Below are 17,166 nucleotides of genomic sequence, written 5' to 3'. Positions count from 1 at the left end.
AGATGAGATGATGCAATAATGGTCATTAAAAAGAGATATATAAATTTCTAAGAGTTGGTTCAAATAGTAAAGGCCTTGGGCTTGAGAATTGCTCTCTCTACTTAATGTTCAAATCTTCTTGGATGCAAACAAGATATCTTTAAAGGTCATTGGACTGAGAGATTTTCTTATTGAATTACCCAAGATGCATTTGAAGAAAACTCCTTACCGAGGGCTGTGCACCCTTGGAATTAGTCGGGATTCTGTTCCTAGACACCCGGTGCCACTCTAAAAAATAAATAAATAAATAAAAGAAGAGATACATATAATCTTTTCCGCATTGAATCCATATCCCTTAAATAAGATCAACGAAAATATAAAAGTAGTTAAATTTTGAAACTGCAAGATCGCTCCCCGTTTTAGCTGGTGCCTCAACATAATCATAGCCTTCAACTAAATACACCACTTAGAAAAACCCACATAGTGCGTGTAAAGTCAACAAATACTTAAAAGGGGCGTTGAGATGAATCTAATCAAGCAAATAATTATTATAAGGGGATGAAGAACAAGTGTTTCCCCGTTACTTCAGCTAATAATATCGATCCAATGTTTTCAGAAAAGCAAGGGATTATAAATAAAAGGAAAACTTTTGCAACAGAAATACAAAAGCACCATCCCTCAATCAACTCCTAGACGACATATAGGGTTTGCCTTGATGAGACCAAGATCCACCTGCCAAAAAAACAAGACACAAAAATGAATAAACTAAATCTATGATTGGACAAAATCCCATCAAGACAGCAAGAGCATAAAGTAATTACCTTGTGCCCAAACAGGTCCCTGATGTTATTAATGCCATAAAGGATCATAGTCGGTCTGGTTTTAAAAGAGGAAAAGAATCTATCAAATTTTTAGCATTGTCTAAACGGAAGCTTGTATTAGACTTTCCCCTTCCTATTGAAATCTATTCAACTCTTCGTTATCTCTCTTGAACTAATAACAAATTTATCTTACCTTTCAAGGGAAAGGCCCCAGGCAATAACACGAACATCTTCCGGTAATCCCATAGGAAGCAACATCTCAGGTCTAAACATTCCAGAATTTCCAACCTCTACCCATTTCCCAAAGCCTTCATGATAACTGATAGAATAAAGGATAATGCATGAAAGTTCTCAAAGCCAAAGTTGAAACAGCCTTGCTAGATAAACTAATAATTCAGTACCTGAAAATCTCCATGCTAGGTTCTGTATATGGGTTATAAGCAGGCTTGAAACGCAGCTTGGACATGCCTGAAAACAAGAGACGGGTTTAAAAATGTCAAAAACTTTTTTTATTATAGCACTGCCTCAAATATACAATACCCTCATTAATAAATAATTCTCCATGTCCACCATAGCAATAGTTTATACACAACAAAACCATCAAGCTTCATTATAGAAGAAATGCAATTGCTAACTTCTTTGATGAAGTGCACATAATGAACTTTCAGCAAATGTTCGCATATTACCCAGACGAGAGAAGAAGTCGTGCAGGACTCCTATTAAGTCACCAAGAGTAAGTCCTCTATCGCATATCAGACCTGAAACCAGATAGGCCACAAATTAATGAAAAGCAGAATATCATAATTTCCATTAGGTTTTAACTCTAGTTACCACCAACACTGCAACCGAGTCCAGACTGAGTTCCAGCAGTGCTAACAATGGTGTGAACATCCAAGGACATTCTAATCTCAATACTTCTTTATTGTGGAGGATTTGATGTGAAAGAAATGCGTGTAGCTTTGAGGAGGGTGAAAAAAGGGTGTCGGAGCTCAAGTCATCATTCCTCAAAACCCTCTTTCATTGGATAGTGATCCAAAACAGTGTTCATTTTCTATTTCTTCTTTTTAAGATTAACTTGCACTTTTCCCTTTTCATAGCTAGTTGGATATCCTGTATAATGAATTGGGGTAATACCCTTTCTTCAGACTAATAAATTTTTTATCCTACCTATAAAAAAAAAAATGTATATTGATGTGTAGGTTACACAATCACATATTTAATAGCTTGTAAATACCTTCTATCTGGTGGAACTCAGCAAGATGAGTTCGATCTACAGCTTCATTTCTGAAAACACGATCAATAGAGAAGTATCTTTTGGGAGTAAACGGTTTCTGCATACAAAATCAGTAGAGGAAAAAAAATTATGAACAGTTTATTGGGATTTATTTAATTTGACTGTACTTTTTTATTTAATCGGTAATTGGTAATTTGACTGACTTATTTAAAGCCTTATAATCCAACTCTCGTATATTAACAAAGAAAAAGGAGGTAGACTCAGGAAGATGAAGGAACCCACGCTCTAGGGATGATAATTTCACATGCTGTAGCAAATTACCAACGCTAATAAGGTAACGACTCAGAACTATGATCGCCCAAAGGCTGTGTTTCACCAGGAAAAAAAAACACAACTGAAAAGACTAAAATATTTCTCACTATTTGTTTTTCAATTTCCCAGTTTGTTTGCAGTGAGCTGAATAATAAAGGTACTGACAATCTGCATTCTCAACAATTTGCATCATAGAATGTCCCTAGTCAAATTGTAAGCCCAAAACTCTCTGTTTGTGTCTTTACAGGAAAAAAATCTGTACTTTGAAAGAAAATCCAGAAAGCCACTTTCCTTCGTCACCTACTATATAGGACTTTCTTTTTAAGATTGTCAAAAAATTCCTATCACCAAAAAGGATAAAAACTAAATATTTTGCAGAATTTCTCAGTTTGCCTTGATTTTCCTCAAGACAAATACAATCTAAGGCATTATAAATAAGGATACCAGCTTAAAAAAATAATTAGCATATAAGAAGAAGACAGTTCCTCCTCTCCCTCCCTCCCCCTTAAAACTTATCTTAGTGACAATAGTTTATGATTGAAATGAAATACTAAATTGAACAGACACATTAAAACAGTACAGCACCTGGGCGAGCAAGTAAAGCATCCTTGTTGAAATGGCGGTTGTGTGTGTTCGCAGAAGGTTTTTGTTTGCTTCGTCTCTGTTCCAATCATATTCATATCTGCAGGGAAGGATAATGATGGAGTAATAATGCAGAGACATCCAAAACAAATAACTGAATAAATATGAAAGAAAATGTCATACCCTCTGGACCCATAACCACCAGACTCATGAACACGCTTCACCCGCTCAACATAATCTTCAGGTAGTTCCTTTGTGATGGCAGGAACTATATGTGAATGACAAGTAAATATCAGAAGGAAAAAGGATGGAGCAGGTCAAGCAATCAAGTGACACAAACCTTTCATGTAGAATGTATCGTGTGAATCACGGGCAGGGTGTTGTTGAGGCTGGAACAGTGCATCAAAGTTCCAGAAGCTGCAAGTGAAACAGAAACAGGAAATAAGAGGGCGTTGCAAAACTGGACTCTTAAAGCAGAGGGATGCAATAATTAGAATCCAAGAGAAGAAAACATAATAAAAGATTTGGAAATATATCAAAATTTGCCCCCAGAAGTATAAAATAAAAAAATAATGAGCTGGTATGCATATTTTGTAATCTAAGTTCATTGCTCTACCAAGCACTAAATGCATTGGAGCTTTCTAAGTGAGACCAGCTGTTTAAAACACTAGAATCGAATATATATTGGGTCTTATGACATTAGGAAAATAATATTTCTAAGAGTTTATGAAGGCTTCTCAAAATTATGTTCAAATAAAAATTGTTCTTTACATTTAAGAAAGCATCATAGAGCAATTAATGCTCTCTATTCACCATTTCGTATTAGAATACATTTGAATATCTTTTCTGACAAAGCATCCACTTAGGGATCTGACCAGATAAAAGTAAAACTGTGGAACCTCCTATCACAAGTGAAAATAAATAATTAAACATAGAGATAAGCTAATTTTCCAAGAAAAGAAGGAAAGAAAAGCCACCTGCTCTCAACAAATCTGTCTGTAGGCATCTCCTCAAACCTGCAGCAAGGAGCAGACGGAGCAAACAAAAAATTATCAAACTTAAAAATAGGTATGATGCCAAAACACAAATGTGCGGGATGTTACAAAGCCCACATCTTACCCCATCTGAAGAAAAATCATCCTAAGTTGATGTCGAACCTGCAAATTGGGAGCCATGCAGAAGCATTATCATATTAACAATAACAATAGGAACCTCAATGTCCAAAACTATATCAAAGTTTATATGGCATTCACAAGAATCAAGTCCAAGAGCTTGGGAAGAAAAGTAAAGGCTTCAGTCAACCAAGAGAGGTCCAGAACTAACCATTTTTTCTATGAGCAATTAAAATTTCGTTAAAAAGTGCAAAGGTGCACTCCAAGTACACATAATAGATCCAGATCTAAGGCACAGATACTTCAAAAGTGATGAGACATCCATGTATGATACATATCTGACACATGTACAGCTAGGAGACAATAAGATGTGTCCAATAAATGTAAATTAACTAAAATTGCTGGTACAGGAAATTGCTGGGATATGTTTGAAGTTACAATAAATTCATTTTTCTGATGTTATTTTAAAGAGTAATGCTAGATACAAGTCGGGCATGGAAGACCCGTGCAAGCCATTTGAAAAAAATGTGGGGCCCACCATAAAAAGTGGGGTTTTTTTTTTCATTATTGGCACAAGGAACAGCATCCCGACTAGTCCTAAGGTGCACAGGCCCTCAGCAATGAGTTTTCCCAAGTGCACCTCGGGTAATTCAAGGGCAAATTCCCCAGTTTGATGGCCCCTAGAGATTTTTGCACCTAAGGGGATTTGAACCTTAGATCTAGGGGGAGCATACCCCTAAGCCCAAGGCCTTTACCCCTTGAGCCAACCCCTAGGGGTTATAAAATGTGGGGTTTTTCAGGTGGGTCCCCACTTTTTTCAAAGGGTTTGCACATCCTAGGCCCGCAGAGATCATTTTCCTATTTGAAAATAGTCTAAGGTCAAAGTTGAAATGAAAAAAAAAATAAAAAAAGAATCTAAAAACGGGTTCTTGGATTTCTTTTTCTAAGGAGAGATGATTAATTTGTGACATTGATGGCATTTTGAGGATGTTTATGAATCATAAACATGGTAGATTGCAATTGACCCATACTCTCAACATCATTTTGTGGGGGTATGAATGTGCTCCTTTGATATCTATCTTCGCTTCTGAATTAGTCTTAGAAGTTGTTTCAAGTCTCTTGATGCTTGTTATTTATCTCTAAAACCAAAGATCGATTTATATCTATAATTAGAACCCCAAAGGGTTGGCTCAAGTGGTGAAGGCCTTGGTTTTGGGGTATCACCCCCTTCAAGGTCCAAGGTTCAACACCTCATGGGTGCAAACAATCCTTTGGGGCCACACCCCCTGGTGAAAAGCCAGCGATTTAATCAGTTCCGTGTAGGGAAACTTCCGAGGGTGCGGTGCACGAGACCGGGGTTTACTTTGCAGGGGTGGGTCCGAAGGGCCCTCTGCCTTGGAGAGCTTCCCCGACATCAAAAATAAAAATAAAATAAAATAAATCTATAATTAGCATGTCCCTGCTGCATCTTATTCAAATTTTTCAAGAGTTGCCATATTCTTTAAACACAGTAGATTGTAGTGTTGATTCATACACCATAATATTATGGGGGATGCATGTGGTTCTTTGATAACTATTATTTCTTCTCAATAAGTTTTATGTGTTTCTTTAAACTTCTTTTTTTTTTATAAGTATGTCTCTTTAAACTTCTTGATGCTTATTGCTTATCTTACTTATCTTTTGAACCAAATTAATAACTAAGTATCCTTTTTTTTTATGACAGGGGAACCAACCCACGGCAGAGCCCTAAATTTATAAAAAGAGGTCCTAATCTGTATCCATATGGCATCAAGAATTTCCGTTGCACCAAGGGATCATTTTGCATCACTGATGACATTACTCACTGATTTTGCATATTTTTGTTCCCTTGAATTCTGTTATATAGTTACATGAAAATTGACGGAGTTGCTTCTCAGGACATATTTACTGTGATCAGTTTGGTACTCATTATAAATAGAATAAAAGAAAGAGAAGAGATGTATACAAAAAGAAAATCATATTCTTACCTTGTTCAGTGGATGAAGATGACCACCTTCAATAGGCTGACCTTTTGCATTGAAGTTATACTCTTTGAACTCTAAGTTCTTCCATTCACCACTAAGTAACGGCAAAACCACGCAAGATGTCCAAGATAAGATTATCATAACAACTGTTTGCCACTATATATATTTTAAAATGCACATATCATCTAGGTATACATGATTAAGCTGAGCAAGTTATACCTCTGAAGCATCTCACGAGTCAAATCAGCAGCAAATTTCTTTCTTTGTGGAGCATATTCAGGACCCTTTCTCACTGAGTATCCATTCCATGTCCTACACATAAGTAGTTAAAAATTAGAAACATGTTTTATTAAATGGAGTACCAAAGAAACATTTTTTTTTTTTTTAGAGCCCCAATAAAGATATGATTAATTAAACACATAAGGAAAAAGGATTATTACTGTGTAGCAATAAGCTTTCTTCCTCTGAGAGCCTTGATATCATCTTGGTCAATAACCTGGAATCACAGAAAGTGAAAATCTTCCGATGAGTTTTTTTCCAAAAAGGCAAAAAAGATAATGAATAAGAACCATCATATTACAGAGGGAAAGGAAGTCGAGGACCCGCCAACTCTTTGGGATGGAAAACCATTTTTTTTATAATTTAAAATGGTGTATTGGTAACAGAGTGAAATTGCTAGGGACATCGGGTCGGATAGAAAGGAAACACTTATTTCACTTATTTGGTGTCCTAGTCCCATATCCAAGGGGCCTAAGTGGACATGGAAAAATTATCACCAAGGCATAAATATGAACTAGTAATAGTTCCGGGGAGGAGAAAGAGAGATTAAAAATTCCAAAAAAACTTATCTCCTATCTCAACTTCGCTTCAAATTAACGAAGTGGAGGGAGTAATCCCATCAAAACCCCCACCTTCAGCCATCTTTCGACCTGTGAAACCTGACAGCCAATATCTCTGAAATAGTGGTTCAATTCCACCACAATCAAAGTGCTCCAAAATGCACGCACTGCAACACCATCTTTACTTAATGTTATACCAATGCCCCTCTCACTTTTAACCAAGGCCCCCTACATGAAAGGCTTCATAATACATAAAATTCCATCTCCCCCCCTTGCCATACCCCATTCATACATTGCCAAACTATCATCTCAATATTATTATTTTTTTTATAAGTACTATCATCTCAATAATTGACTGGCCGTTTCAACTTATCAGAAGAAAAATAAATACCTGAAGCCTTTTCAATCACTATTACTACTCATTAAATGATCTTTTTCTTTTTTTTTTTGTGGAAGAAGAAGAAGAAGAAATGGGATGATACATTTTTTATTTTAAATATACTAAGTACAAGAAATAAAGGCATAAACCAATTAACACGAGATGCACAAATTATATCAATGATAGAAAATTCATTGCATTTCTTATGCACCTTTCCACCTTCTATCTGTAGAAGCAAATCTTTGACCGTATCATTCACATGCTGGACCTACAGCACATAAAAGCTTACAGTGATTTTCTTTTATTTTTTTTTATATATAAGTAAAATCTTACAGTGATTCTTATCTAGAAAACGGTAAAATAATGTGCAGTATGACTGTGTAACGACAGAATACAAGATTGAGCATCTTAAATAAACAAGCTTCCCTGGACCCATATTTGAAAACGAAACTTTCAAGCTTATATAACAAAAGGAAGCCAGAAGTCCACCATTGACAAACCCTTTTTTTTTTTTATCAGTAAACCATATACTCAATAACCTCCACCATCAGAGAAATTGTCCGGCCATGAAGTACACATTGCATGTATTTATGGCTATTCCAAGTTCACATAATTTGTCCACAAACAACAATTCCGATCTAGGTTATGTAAGTTACCTCTACCCTTTCCTCAGATACAAGAATAATAATTATGCACACAAGTAAGCAAGGTCATGAAAATGAAAGCAAGGAGATTTGGGCATGATATGGTTGACTAGTGCATCTTTATTAGACCTCAACATGTCAGTGATTAGTAGCTTTATAACAAAAATACGCAGCTGCACGTTGACCACAAAGCAAACTATTCTTTTGCCATTTACTTATCAAAAAAACAAAAAATCAATTGAAGAAATAGTGGAAAGGGTACAAAAGGTCAACACGGAAACCCTAAAAAATAACATTATATAATACGAGATAAAAACAAAATTAAAAAAGGAACCTGCAGCTTTTGTATTATAGTCACCAGTTCTGGACTTCATAAGACATATCCAGGAACCCCATCCCCCCACCCCACCCCCTGGAAAGAAAAACAACAAAGAATCTAGCATATTTAAGTAACTCAAAAACTCTGTGTATGATACCTTTCTGGATACTAGTTGCTTTCCCATCTCCACCCACTTATTCTTTGCCGCTTGGGCACGACCTATCTTGAAAAGCAGTGGGTCAAGCTTTTTCTGCATCCAAAAATCAGTTTCAAGAGACGAATAACTAACAGTCGCAATATGAATCTTCACAAACACAAATTTTTTTAATAAGTAAAGACTAGACCCAAGATTGATTAGAAACACAACTTACTATAAATTAAAAAAAAAAAATATTGACGAAAGTGGCATGGATTTCACACTCCAGTCACAGGATATCCCCCTTTAAAACTTCATTAAAATGAATTAATCGCTACATTATGCCTATGAACTCGGTGCTCTGACGACAGAGGAGCTGTCATAATATACTTCACAATTTCCGAAGCACTTTTCAGTATAAGAGAACAGTACTCACCTGCAACTCTTCCAACGGGATACCCTCTGGAGGTATTGCCAAGAACAGTTGCACTTCAGGTGATCCTGAGGCAGCATACGTCTTCCCCTCATCAGTTAGCACCCACGTCTCTCTCTTTATGTCCTGTATGATTCTCAAGCCACAGAAGCAGGGAAAATTGATTAACATCCACTAAAACTCCATGGGAGATTTTGGAGCTGATAATGTGAGACTACACCAAATAACACGGGTAAAGCATGTGAAAGAGCGTGATTCCACAAAACATGCATAGATTCTATACAACAGAATGACCACACCAAATCATCCGGCTATTCAAGAGATTCTAGTTCTATGCATCAAAATTATCCTCTTCCTGTCCCTAGTGTAATTAATTAATCTTATTTTTCCCGACATTAGTTATGTTGACACACATATTTGAATTATCAGTACTGACTAATTCTCTTAAGTTAACCCGATGAACGGGGCCATGAATTCATATTTGCAGTTACGGGTTTGTAATTGCAAACCCCATACATTCTATACACGAAAACAGTCCCAAACATAAATTACATGATGCTCCAAGCATAAACATAGATTTATAAAATGAATTACAAATCAGAGCCAACGGGAATTTTTCTAGGAAAACAGAAAATAAAAGCCGTGGCTAACATAAAAATTTAGGACTTGATTCGCATTTTTGTGGTTTGGCCAAAAGGGAAAGAGAAAAGAGAGTTACTTTAACTTTTCTCGTTCTCTCCCTGAATACAGTATAAAAAAGACTGGAGTCCATAGCATGCATCAATCACATTGACATAAAAATTACGATGAGTAGCGAAAGGCAGAAGAGATAGTGATGAAGAAGAGAGTGGAAAGGAGGAGCACTAGAACCTGAGCATCAACGTATCTGAAACCGTGGAGGCTCTTGATGACGTTGACGACGTCGTCATGATTAAGTCCATGTTGGGCTGCGAACTCTCCCGAGTCTGCAATTTCTTGGTTCTTCGCCAGATACCCGAGAATCGCTTCCTCCGCCATTCCTACTCCACAACTCCCCCAGCGTTTCTTCTAAGCTCTCTTTAGTCTTTACCCTATATAATCAGGAAATTTATTCACTTCTCTCTAAGCACCATGGACGAAAGACGACTGCTGATTGGTTATGTGCGTAAATCGTGCAGATGAAAGGTAGGGCAAATTCCTAAATGGGCCCGGCCTGGATTTTTTATTTTAATTTTTTTTACAATGTTGGAATCGAATTTCAGAAAAAAGATTTAAACTCTACAAATGTCATTTTATAAGTTTTGCAATTACCTTTTTATCATCTTCGAATATGTCATTAAAAAATTTTAAAAAAGTTATTTTTCATATATTTTTTTTTAATTATTTGATATCGATAAGTGTCATTACGTTCGTGCTGATGTTCCAATTTTTTTTTTTTTTTTTTTTCTAATAATGTCCTTAGTCCTCATAATAACAAGGATATTTGGATTTTGGAGGTTTAAGTAGGGGTGATAAACAGTTGGTTCGGATCAGAGAAATCGACCAGACCGATAGTTTCAATTCAGACCGAATCGAGATTCCGAAAAGTTTCAGTCCAGTCCCGATCCTGGGTTTTTCCACCCCGGATCGGACTTAATGAAAAGTAAAAAATAAAAATATATTATTTATATAATAATTATACAATTTATTATGTAATTTTCATTTAACTTATCATTATTAATAATATAAAATTTTAAATATATTATTAACACTTGTTAATATTCTATCAATTAACTAATATGTAGTATCAATTAGTTGATTATATAGTAATTATATAAATTAATAATGTAATTTTCATCTAATTTACTATCATTAATTATTTTTATTGAGTTAGTTACATAATCCACATTAATAAGTCACTTAATTTTAATTTAATATTTTAAATAAAAAAATTATTAATTGATTTGAAAAAGAAAAAAGAAAAAAAATAAAAAAATAATTAAACTAAACCGAACAGACCGACTGATTTGCACCCTTAGTTCTAAGCCCCTTAGAGCTGCGATTTTTGGGTGGAAAACGTTTTTGGATACATTCTTACCATAACTTGAAGAAAAGACACATCGCATAATCAAGAAATTTAATATAGGGGCAAAACTATAAAAATATGAAAAATTATACTCATTATCTTTATACAACACATCATATATATTTTTTTTTCTCTTATAAGATGTGGTGTAAAAATGATGAGTAGAATAAATCAATTATTTTAAAAAGAATAAAATTAACAAAAATAAAAATAAATATGATGTGCAACGTTGATAATTAACAGAACTCGCATAATGGCATTGCCTTAATATATATATATACAGTGCGTCCACCAAGGGATGAACGAATCTACCTAACATCTTCCATTTGGATATAAAGCACTTTTTTTTTTTTTTTTCCTTTTATTAAATCAAGCTTTATTCAAAGGAAGAGAGTGCTTTATTCAAAGGAAGTGTCATATCGATCTATCTTCAACGCAAGCCAAATAGAACTGCTTTTGCTTTCAGTCCTACGAGGTTCTCTTATTAATTTATCCGAGGAATCTAAAACACATATAGCAATACCAAAAATCTAGTTCATCTGAATATGATTCTCCGTGTCGACTTTTTTCTTTTCCATGCTTGTCGAGAAAGATTTCACAAATGTCAGAATTTTATAGAAGGGATCAAGTATCGCTACTATTTTAATAATCAAGCCATCGTTTCTATGAGCACGATGTCAAGGAATCATATGCATCATTTGTCAACCAACTTGGTACCACTTCACTTTTGGAGGATTGAGATCAAACCATGGCTAGTTCATCTTAAGGTAAGGTCTGTCTAGACCCCTTTCACGAGTGACTCCCCAAGAAGTATATGATGCTATCATAGTCACATTTATATCAAGGACGCCAATCCTTGGCCTATCCTCTTTATCATTTCCGCTCCGAAAAAAAACTTTAATCCCTCGCATCAGAATGTATTTAACCAAAAAGAAGAATGCAAACCAAGGATATTACACATTAAATTCAAGACCCGTGTATAGGTCTATTTATTGTTCACGTCGCTTAAAAGTAAAGCTGATGCATCAGCCAGGGAGAAACATCGGGTGAAACATTCAGCGATAGAGGCTTTCAGACCTGAGGTTCTCTGCAATCTCAGTTTCCCAACGGTCCCCATTCTCAAGCAGCTTCTCTTTGTCATACAGAAGTTCCTGCACCAATGGAGGAATATCAGAATCAGTTTAATTCACTTGGCATTAACTGCCTATGATTCTGCATACTAACCTCGTGAGTTTCCGTTGCAAACTCAAAGTTGGGTCCTTCAACAATGGCATCTACAGGGCACGCCTCTTGGCAGAATCCACAATAGATGCACTTTGTCATGTCAATATCATACCTAGTAGTCCTACGGCTCCCATCTTCTCGCTCCTCTGCTTCAATGGTGATTGCTTGTGCAGGACATATCTAATAAATGGCAATAGTCTTGTGAGGTTAAAAGGCCACATAAATAGTCTTCTGAGGTTAAAATGCCACACAGCTGCCAAGCCACATTAAATTCAAGATAATACCAACCTGACCATTAGTTGGATTCCACTGTAATGGCTAGATTAGAAATGCATCATTGAGAGAAATGTAAACGTAAACTCAACCATTGAATTGATTTAGGTTGCTAAGTATTAGTTAATGACACCCACTCATCATAAGCCTAGAAAAAATCTGAGGGCTTAACAATAAAATGTATCAGTCATGCAAAAAAAAATTACAGATAATTCATGTTATTAAAATCTATTGAAAGTGAGAGAAAATGGCATCTCTTATATTTCAGGTAGGTTAAATAAAATTTCTGGAGTGGATTAACATCATGCTCAGCAAATTGTAATGATTTGAACAAGTTTTTGGATGTAGTCAGAAAAAAAATCAGGATGCAAGCATAAAGATTTCATTGATCAGCAATTGATCATATTTATATCTCCAACTTCTCAAGTTCTCAATCCAAGGAAGCATGCACATACTGAGATCAGGTGCTACTTAGTATGTATATCATAATTAAGTCAAAAACTTTGAATGAGATGCAGGTGTCAGAACTGGCAGAAAATCCACATAAGTCTTTGAATACCAATTGAATGGTAACTTCCAACCATAGGACTCAGCTCTAAGCGCTTACCAAGATAAACAGGCTAGCACTGCCCATTGCCAGCACAGGAATCCATTACCCACAAACTCAGAGTAATTTAGCCAGTGGCCAAAAATTACAATATTTTTTTTTGGCAGTTGGGCTGATGGAGATGAAATCATGCAATCCCATATTCCACTTCTTCAAGTTTTGGTTCAAAAAGCATTGACTTAACTTAGATTAGTTACAAAGATAAAATAGAACTCTTACTGCCTCACAGAGTTTGCATGCAATGCAACGTTCCTCTCCAGTTGGGTATCGACGAAGGGCATGTTCACCACGAAAACGAGGGCTCAAGGGGCCCTTCTCAAATGGATAATTGATCTGCATGATAAAAGTTACGGAATTTATATCATAGCATATGCAATCCAAGCTGGAAGATGGGTGTAGGAAGACACTCACGGTAACTTTTTTATCAAAGAAGTATTTGAGTGTCAGCATCAGACCCCGAACCATTTCAGTGAGAAATAATGTGTTTATGCTTCTTTCAAAAACTGCAACCACTCAGAAAGCATCAGTGACTATTCCTTGCCCATTGTGGAAAAATTAGTTAAACCAATAGAGATCATAAACTTTTCCAATAAGTACTCTATGTACCAGAACTCCAGTCCTTTGAAATCTCCTTTGCAAGCTGCTCTCTTTCTTCATCCTCTGTGGTTGGGGTAGTAGAAACATGTAAGAACCATAAAAACCAAAGTACATATTTTATGCTTATGGCAACAGATGAAGCTCCCTCAAACAAGACAGAAGGAAAAGTACAAACAATAAAGCCGTTTACTGAGGTTTGCAAACAGGATTTATGCTGGTGAAAAAAATTCTCTCTTTTATCCCCTTTACGGGAAAGTTTTTTTAAAATGGACGACCAAAATAAAAACCCTAAAAAAAATATTCTATGCTATCTGAACTGGCTACGGAATAGAGGTTTAAAACTACAAAACAATAAATCATGACCACCGTTTTCAAGCCTGCAATGTGACCCATATGAGGTTATCCATATCATATAGCTCACATCTTTAGCTTTGAACTCATCCTTGATACAATTCTCCTGGATTTTCTCTTCAAAATATCTAAATATATACCTAAATCATATATATATGACTTGAAGAGCAAAGCAAACCTTTTATGGTGCTGTATGGGTGAGCACTGAAACGCATCCCATAGTTGTGCAAACCCAGCAATGCTTGTCCAGGAACAGCCTAACCAATGGAGGATTAGAGGAAACACACGTTAGACAATGTAAATCCAACATCTTGTAGTAACTATGGCTGGATGTTGTGAAAATGATGAGAACATTGATAAATAAATAAAATAGGGTTCTCATCTGCGAAACTTATTTTTGACAAGTTCATCTCCGAAACTGAATGTCAAAGAAGTAACCAAACTTCATTAAATCAAAATAAAACAACTACTTTAAAGCTTCAATCGAGAGTTCAGAACATTTTCCAACAGAATTTGGGACTAAGTTATCTGAATACATACTATCCTACATAGCTCCTCAACATAACAGTAAATGTCTACACCATTTTCCTTTCTATAATCTTATTATTTTTGTTGTAGTTTATACAACTTCATATCAGATAATATGGCATATAAAGGGTCGCCGGAGGTGAAGGAACTTAATGTATTGTCGAGACTTGCTGCCAACCCAGAACCTCCAATGGTGACCATGACCTCACCATTGGAGAGAACCAATGGAGTTGTTGAGGAGGTAGGGGATTTGAATGCAGGAGATGGTTTTGGGGGGGGGAATATGGGTTTGTCATTGGTAGCTTGCGAAGAATGTTTAGGGCCTGGTGTACAGTTGGGAGCTATGTCTGGGCAAGATGTTGTCCCTAGTTATCTCTTCCTCCGTTAAAAAATATAGTTGGATCATCATCGGATTGGGTTTTGCAAAAGGTTAATGAGATACAGCAGTGGGGGGAGGGGGGGGGGATTACATGTGGAGGATTTGACGACCAATTCACAACACTTCTCACTGCAATTGAGGTGGGTCACTTGCTTGAAAAAAAATCCAGATTTAAGAAGAGCAGTGAGTTAAAGCGTCTTACTTAGGCAATCAACTACGACGAAAAGGGAGATAGTACAAGTCAAGGGAGGACTAGAGGGAGGGCATAAAGCCTTCTTCCGTCCTCGTAGGGATCATTCGGGTGAGGTATTAATTGTGTGGGAAACAAGGGGTTGGGGTAGTTATAGTGACTTGCTTTGCTTTGGGGAGGCGTGTTTTGTCCCAATAGGGCTTGGTGTATATCAAATACGTTTCTAATTTCTCCCTCTTGGGCGATGTTCATTAGGGGCTCTCTATTATGGGCTAGGTGTTCTCTCTTGTATACATCCAGTGTACTTGGTTACGCCTATTGATATTAATACATTTTTACTTATCAAAAAAAAATTTATAGCAAGCTCGGGGCACTAATGGAACATCTACTCAAAGGCACTGCAATATCTTTTCATAAATGTCTCTCAATATCCACCTCCTTACAGCAAAAGCTTAGGACACTTTCATTTATTGATGGGGACCCATCATCATACCACAATGATCTTGTTGCTAGACTAATGAGATTAGACCTTTAGCTTCTCCCTCTTTGGACTGTTTCGTACCAAGGCTTGCCTATAGGGAATTGAGACAGCCTTCTTAAAAGAAACTCGTCACTCAGATTCCCAGAACAATAATGAGATTTAAACAATGACCTATCAAATCAAAATCTACGGCATCAAACCAAAATATTAGGAAAAAATATCACTCATTGATTTCCCATAAAAAAAAAAAAAATCGTGTGTAAATTATAATCCGTACTTCAGGTTTTGCACTCCATGCAATTATTAAATCACAAGAAAAAATGAACAAATTCACTAGTTCAAGTCAACTGACAGTATTAAGCTCCTGGTTAAAAAATGAGAAACCGGTAAAAGTAGACATCCTGTTATTGTCAGTAGAGGGAGGGTTTTGATTCAGCGTAAGCTAATCGATCGATGGGATGAAATTCAAACTTCTAGATTGATCTGAATTCTGAAAACTTTTCAGCTACCAAACAGAGCACGAAAGGTGAACGAAAATGGTTAGGGCAGAAAAGTTCTTACAAGCTGTCGAGCGCGAAGAGCCTGAAGAGATTTGCGAGCTAGGAACGCGGCCATTGGGGAGAAATATCCAAGTCGAATAGCTTCTGCTTCGCCTGCAGGTCGCCCGCGAATGGAATTGGAGGAGAGAGGAACAGCCAACTGACGCCAAATGAACAATGTATTAAGCGAGGAGATTCGAATCGTTGAGGTCAGTTTGTAGCAAATGCCAGAGCCGGTTCCTAAAACGCAGCGTCTGGGAAAGACAGTGCGTTTCTTTTACACAGCAAATACGGTGCGTTCTTTCTTACAAATCCGTCGCGACAAAACTGTATAATGTCAGCTTGTTTATTACGGGAGAAAAGTCGCGGCTATAAATACCTAGTAAGTAATATGCCTCTGTTAGCGTGTCGTCTTATTTGTTTGTTGCCTTTACAAATTACAACTTCGTCTTATTAACTTTCTGTAACGCCTCTTGGGTTCTAAGCACAGATATCGGTAGGGTCATGTATTCAAGGTTTTAGGCCTCGTTTAATTACACAGTTCAGATAATTTTTGTACGATTCGAAATGTCCTACTTTCGTGAAGTTTTCAAAAATTATATCATCAAGTTTCGATACGATTTTTCTTTCAAAGCAAAAAATAAGTGGATACATTAATCCAAGGACTAACAATTACAGAATTTCCATATCCTCAACCATGCATAGGAGCATGTCTAGCTAGGACATGAGCAGCACCATTGCTCCAAATATTGTAAGTACACTAATCATTAGTCAACCACTGCGAAATGATACTCTTGATGGATGTATAAATGTTCAAATAAAAAATACAAGTACACTAGTCAATCTAATGAAATAATATAGTTGCATAGGGGATAAAGAAAATCGATAAAAGGACATCAACTGCATCTTAGGGAAAGAAACGACAGTCAATGCCATATCCTAAGTATACATGACGAAGGGATGGCATGGCTTATGAGATCGACTTGTATGAAATGGATGTTCTAAAGTAGTCGAAACTCGCATTTACATTTTTAGGTCTATAAGACTGAACAAGTTTTTTCTTAGATTATCCGAGATTCACTTGTAAAAATTTCTTATTGAAGACAAAACATTTTTGAGATTAGTGAATACTTTATTCTAGACATCGCCGGCAAAAAAAA

At 36.3% G+C, this 17,166-nt stretch overlaps 2 protein-coding genes across 2 annotated transcripts; both read right to left on the bottom strand.

Annotated features, from left to right (window-relative positions):
- Positions 1–342: 342 nt before the first annotated feature.
- On the bottom strand, positions 343–9,959 carry LOC109011185 (phenylalanine--tRNA ligase alpha subunit, cytoplasmic). The gene is made up of 18 exons (XM_018992279.2): positions 9,664–9,959; positions 8,797–8,919; positions 8,382–8,474; positions 7,473–7,529; positions 6,484–6,539; positions 6,263–6,355; positions 6,047–6,137; positions 4,048–4,085; positions 3,906–3,944; positions 3,269–3,345; positions 3,112–3,196; positions 2,932–3,028; positions 2,035–2,131; positions 1,487–1,558; positions 1,202–1,268; positions 994–1,119; positions 801–855; positions 343–711 (listed from the first exon to the last, which is right to left on the bottom strand). Exons 1-18 carry the CDS (start codon positions 9,808–9,810, stop codon positions 658–660), a joined length of 1,467 nt encoding a protein of 488 aa, XP_018847824.1. The 5' UTR covers positions 9,811–9,959; the 3' UTR covers positions 343–657.
- A 1,691-nt stretch (positions 9,960–11,650) lies between these two features.
- On the bottom strand, positions 11,651–16,254 carry LOC109011186 (NADH dehydrogenase [ubiquinone] iron-sulfur protein 8, mitochondrial). The gene is made up of 7 exons (XM_018992280.2): positions 16,029–16,254; positions 14,068–14,146; positions 13,548–13,601; positions 13,353–13,444; positions 13,161–13,274; positions 12,062–12,241; positions 11,651–11,988 (listed from the first exon to the last, which is right to left on the bottom strand). The coding sequence occupies exons 1-7, from the start codon at positions 16,080–16,082 to the stop codon at positions 11,893–11,895; spliced, it is 669 nt and encodes a 222-aa protein (XP_018847825.1). The 5' UTR covers positions 16,083–16,254; the 3' UTR covers positions 11,651–11,892.
- Between the last annotated feature and the right edge of the window lie 912 nt (positions 16,255–17,166).

Source organism: Juglans regia, chromosome 13 (assembly GCF_001411555.2).
Source record: "Juglans regia cultivar Chandler chromosome 13, Walnut 2.0, whole genome shotgun sequence".
Classification (NCBI taxonomy): Eukaryota; Viridiplantae; Streptophyta; class Magnoliopsida; order Fagales; family Juglandaceae; genus Juglans; species Juglans regia.
This window is presented reverse-complemented; position numbering and strand designations above follow the sequence as displayed.